This window comes from Balaenoptera musculus, chromosome 15 (genome assembly GCF_009873245.2).
Source record: "Balaenoptera musculus isolate JJ_BM4_2016_0621 chromosome 15, mBalMus1.pri.v3, whole genome shotgun sequence".
NCBI classification, from domain to species: Eukaryota; Metazoa; Chordata; class Mammalia; order Artiodactyla; family Balaenopteridae; genus Balaenoptera; species Balaenoptera musculus.
Window position 1 is genome coordinate 72,056,041 of NC_045799.1, and position 4,676 is coordinate 72,060,716.

Below are 4,676 nucleotides of genomic sequence, written 5' to 3' on the forward strand. Positions count from 1 at the left end.
TCTCCGTTTTCATCCCCACCCTTTGACCCCACCTTCCTTAGTACATTCGGAGCGTATCTCTTTGCTTCCTGTTAGTGTTCCCCAACTCTGAAGGCATTTATACTTCAGCTTCCTCTGTTCTTCTAAGTCAGTTACCCCTCTTCCACCCACTTTCCATGTTCCAAGATTTGTTGACACCTTTCTTTACCTATTTCTTCTCCCACCCTCTAGTCCTTGGGATTTATGCCTGTTCTTGAGTCCTTTACTGTCAACGCTAAATGTATCAGCTGGTTCATTTTATAAGACTGTAAAAGATTCAGAATTCCAAGGATACAAACATTAGCCAGAAGAATTTTTCAACAAAATCCTCTTTATTTCACTAGAAATCACTTTATTGATTAAATCACCAGGAATTTTCAGCACAAGAATTTAACATCTTAATGTCCACCAAGGCCTGGGCTCTGGGGCTTGCTCTGCCTCTCCCAGTCCTTAAAGGGGTTTAGAGGGAGAGACGTCATTAACAGAGACCAAGTAAGGTGGTTGGAGGTCCTCCTTTCCCAGTCGTTGGACAAGCTGCTCAATTCTTGTCCAGAGTAGGAAAGAGCCAGTATTTCAGAGTAATCTAATAAGAATTTGACTTTGCATTTTAATCTCCCTTAACAATTTAGATTTATCAACAGTACTGGTCCAAACTTATTTGCTTCTGATCTAAATGTTTTTCTTTTTGCAACTTATTTTTGGTGTCTATGTAATTTTAAATAATCTCACTCCCTGGGCAGAAATCAATGAACCCTGTGCCCAGAAAAATCTCTCAAACCTGAGTAGCCTCATCTTGCTCTTGGAAAGAGGAAACAGAGGGTTTTCTGCTCTTTTTCCACTCAAGAGATTAACAAACCTACCCCCCGAAAGTCCAAAATGTTACTTCTGGCCTTGGAATGTGCAGCTTTTGATGGGCTGATTCAAATCACCTAGAAAGGGCAGCTGGAACTATTATGCAGGCAGCCTTCTTTGGAAATTTCCTAAAATCAACTCTTGAGAATTGTCCATGATTCTGTACAAAGGCTCTACAGTCCAAACAACTTCCCCTATTCCATCTCACAAGCTAGGCTCAGAGGAGGTACTGGAATTCTCAGGAGCAAGAGCAGTAGCAGAGGCTCCACGGGGCAGGACCTCAATAACTCGAGGCTTGTCAATGATCCGGGCTGTCCGGTTTCCCTTTTCCACAATGCCGACGATCCAGGCTTGGTGGCCCTCTCCATACTTTGAAGATTTGATTTCCGAACAAAAGCGAGCTGCCTGTTCTCTTGGCAGACAAATCAGTAACCCCCCAGAAGTTTCTGCTGAGGTTCCTTGAAGGAGCCCGAAGCGCCCGCTGGCCTTGCTGATAGCAGCCATCTTGGCAATGATTGGCAGATTATGAATGACAAAGGACACCTCATTTCTTTGTTGTTTTGCAAGGTTCTGAGAGTGACCCAGAATGCCAAAGCCTGTGATATCTGTGGCTGCATGGGCATTAAACGTGTGCATTAATCCAGCAGCAATTCTATTTAGGGTAGCCATGTTGAACATGGCTTCCTGATAGGCCAGCTCTACCTCTTCTCTGGAGACCACCATCTTTATTTTATTCCATCTTTCAGGATTATCCAGCCATTGGTGGGCATTGACAGCAACTTGGGTTCCTAAGGGTTTGGTTAACACAAGCACATCCCCAACAACGGCACTGTCAGGCATTATGAATTCATTTGGTTGACACACCACAGTGGCAACTCCGCCGACGATAATCCAAGGGTTTACCACCGTTTGCCCACCAGTCACTGCAGTCCCTCCTTCCTCTGCAGCATCCCGAAAGCCTTTGACCATGAGTGGTGTTATCTTTTCTCGTTCCTCCTCAGTCATACTCTGGCTGACGCTGAGTAGCATCAACATGTTGTCACATTCAGTAATGCCCATGGCGTAGAGATCACTCAGCACGTTGGCACAAGCTATGCGCCCCATCATGTAGGGATCTTCCACCAAGGGGTAAAAGAAGTCGGTGGTCTGCACCAGGGACAGGCCCCCGTGCCTCAGGGGTATGACGCAGGAGTCCATCCCAATGCCGAGGGTTGGTAAGGTTGGGCTGGGTTCCGCCCTAACCGGCAGGCCGGCTTCCTGGGCCGTCTCTTCACGGCCTCCGACCAGGCCCCGGCCCGGCGGAGGCCGCACCTCCGGCCGCGTCAGTCCCGCCAGGAGTTTGAGCAGCGTCTCCTGCGGGACCTTGCAGCCTCAGCCCTTCATGCCGGAGAAGCCGGTCAGCCGCCAGCTCGGGCTGAGGCCCAACGCCTGGGGCTCGAAAGGCCGGTAGCTCGAGAAGCCCCGGCCTAGAGGCAAGCCTGTCGGGCCCGAGGAGCCTTCCCCCGCCGCCACCGCCGCCATCGCCTCTCCGCCGGCGCCCGTCGCCGCGGCTTCCGCCATCACGCCTGCCCGGCAGGGAGGGGAAAAGAGGAGAGAGGAGCAGAGGTCCCTTTTACTTTCCACTCCAGTTATTAAGGAGTAACAGTCAGATATTACCGCAGAGCGCCTCCCCGGCACGACTCGCGCAGCCTGACTGCAGCCACCCCACGCGCTCCTGGCCGTCCGGGAGGAGGAGCCGCCGGCATCCCTTATTTATACCCCTGGTGATTGACAGCCGTACCAGCCAATGATGACTCGAGAGGCGGGCTTCCTTTGGTCTAAAAGATGTATTACTAATCAACCACCAGCTTGGGAAATTGACCTCGGAGAGATTACAGAACAAATACCTTGGTTCATTTCCCTTGATGTAATTTAAACGATCTCTTGGGAGTGGCTGGCGGAGCTCTGTTTCCCTAGAGGCAGTTTATCAAATCCAGCATTTTCGAAGACGAGGGCAGATGGGTCACTTGGCAAACCTCAAGCCGGTCAGAATTGTCCAAGATAGCGCGCATGATCAATCCAGGGTAGGAAAATAGCCCAGGGAAAAAATCGGAAAGAATAGTGAGAAATTAGTTATTAAGTTACTACCATTATATAAGCAAGCCGCAGCATCAAAATAATGAAATGTTAACGTGGACTTCAAAGCATTTAAGACTCCAAGTCCAGACATCTGCATGGGTTCTGGTGCTGTTTCCACTACTAACTGCCTGTGCCAGTCATTTTCCCTCTCCCGTGCATCAGCTGACTCATCTGAACAAAAAGTAGCTTACCTAGGTTTATTCTATTCCAAAGTTTCTATCTCTTTAAGTTAATATATATGAGAATCTGTGATGTATTCATGAAGGGCAGTTTGCCAATATCCATTAAAATTAGAACTGTGCTAAATACCTTTGACCCAGCAGTTCCAGTTCCCGAACTTTATCCTTTAGATGTACTCACCTATGTGAGTGGGAAATAATAGTTATTTACTGCTGTGCTATAAACATACAGGAACAACTTAAATGTTTATCAATTATGATTAAAATAGTGATACATTTATGTAATAGACTATCAGGCAACTGTAAAAAAGAATGAGAAAACATCGATGTGATTATCCTGATAGTAGTTGCAGTTCTAATAGGCAGGATTCTAAATACTTTACATATATTAACTAATTTAATTCTCATAAAGACCTTATAATAATAAGTATGTGAGTAATAAGTAATTTTGATGCCTCTGGGGAGAGAATGAGGTGGTTAGGGGACAGGAGATTTTTTCATTGTATTGTCTTTTTGTTCTTTTAACATTGGAACTTAAAATAATTTTTTTAAACATTTGAATGTAATGCATACTTGAAAAAAAAGTAACTGCCTATGGGAGTATAAATTGGTGCAAACATTTTGGAAAAAAGTTTGGCCTTAACTGATAAAGTTGGACACATGCAAACCCATGGAATTCCACCCATAGGACATGTCCTGGAGAAAACTCCTGCACGTGTGCCCCAGGTGATATGTTCAAGAATGGCTGTAAGAGCTCTGGAGATGATTGCACAACAATGTGAATGTGCTTAACACTACTGAACTGTACACTTAAAAGTGGTTAAGATGGTCAATTTTATGTTATGTGTGTTTTACCACAATCACAAATATAAAAAATAGAGTAGATACTTATAGATAGTATAGTTCATCATTACATTTGGTTTTTATTACTGCACAATACGGTATTAAGTCCTGGAGTGAATTGGAAAGAACCGGAACGTTAGAATTAGACCGAGTTGCAATCTTGGCTCTCCTAATGACCTTAGGCTAATTGTCTAACCTCTAGGGACCTCAGTTTCATTGCCTAAAAAAGTAGTCCTTTCACCTGAAGATAATAATACATATCAAATAGGAATGTTAAGAGAATTAAATTTTTTAAATGTGTGTAAATCTCCTAACACAGTTCCTGACTGATGGTAAACTCAAAATAAATGATAGAACCTACTATCATACAGTACTGATAATGTGGGTGTAGGGACTGGACTTTAAATTCACAAAACTTATAACATCTACAAAAGTTTTTTATAAAAACAAATTCATTTATCTCCCAAAGGAAAAAGAAGAGCTATAACGGTAAAACACTGGAAATGATCCAAATGTCTGTTAGCAGGGGAGTGCACAAATAAATTGTGGTGTAATCACACAATGGAATATTATTTATTTGTAAAAGTGAGATATAGGCATCATCAACATGAATAATCTCAAAAACAAAACGTTGGGAGTAAGAAGCGAGCTATAGAAAACATAAAC

The 4,676-nt window shown here is 44.1% G+C and overlaps 1 protein-coding gene across 1 annotated transcript; it reads right to left on the reverse strand.

The window, feature by feature from the left end:
• Positions 1-329: 329 nt before the first annotated feature.
• SEPHS2 (selenophosphate synthetase 2) lies at positions 330-2,606 on the reverse strand. Its single transcript, XM_036827143.1, has one exon. It carries the CDS (start codon positions 2,428-2,430, stop codon positions 1,075-1,077), a length of 1,356 nt encoding a protein of 451 aa, XP_036683038.1. The 5' UTR covers positions 2,431-2,606; the 3' UTR covers positions 330-1,074.
• Positions 2,607-4,676: the final 2,070 nt, after the last annotated feature.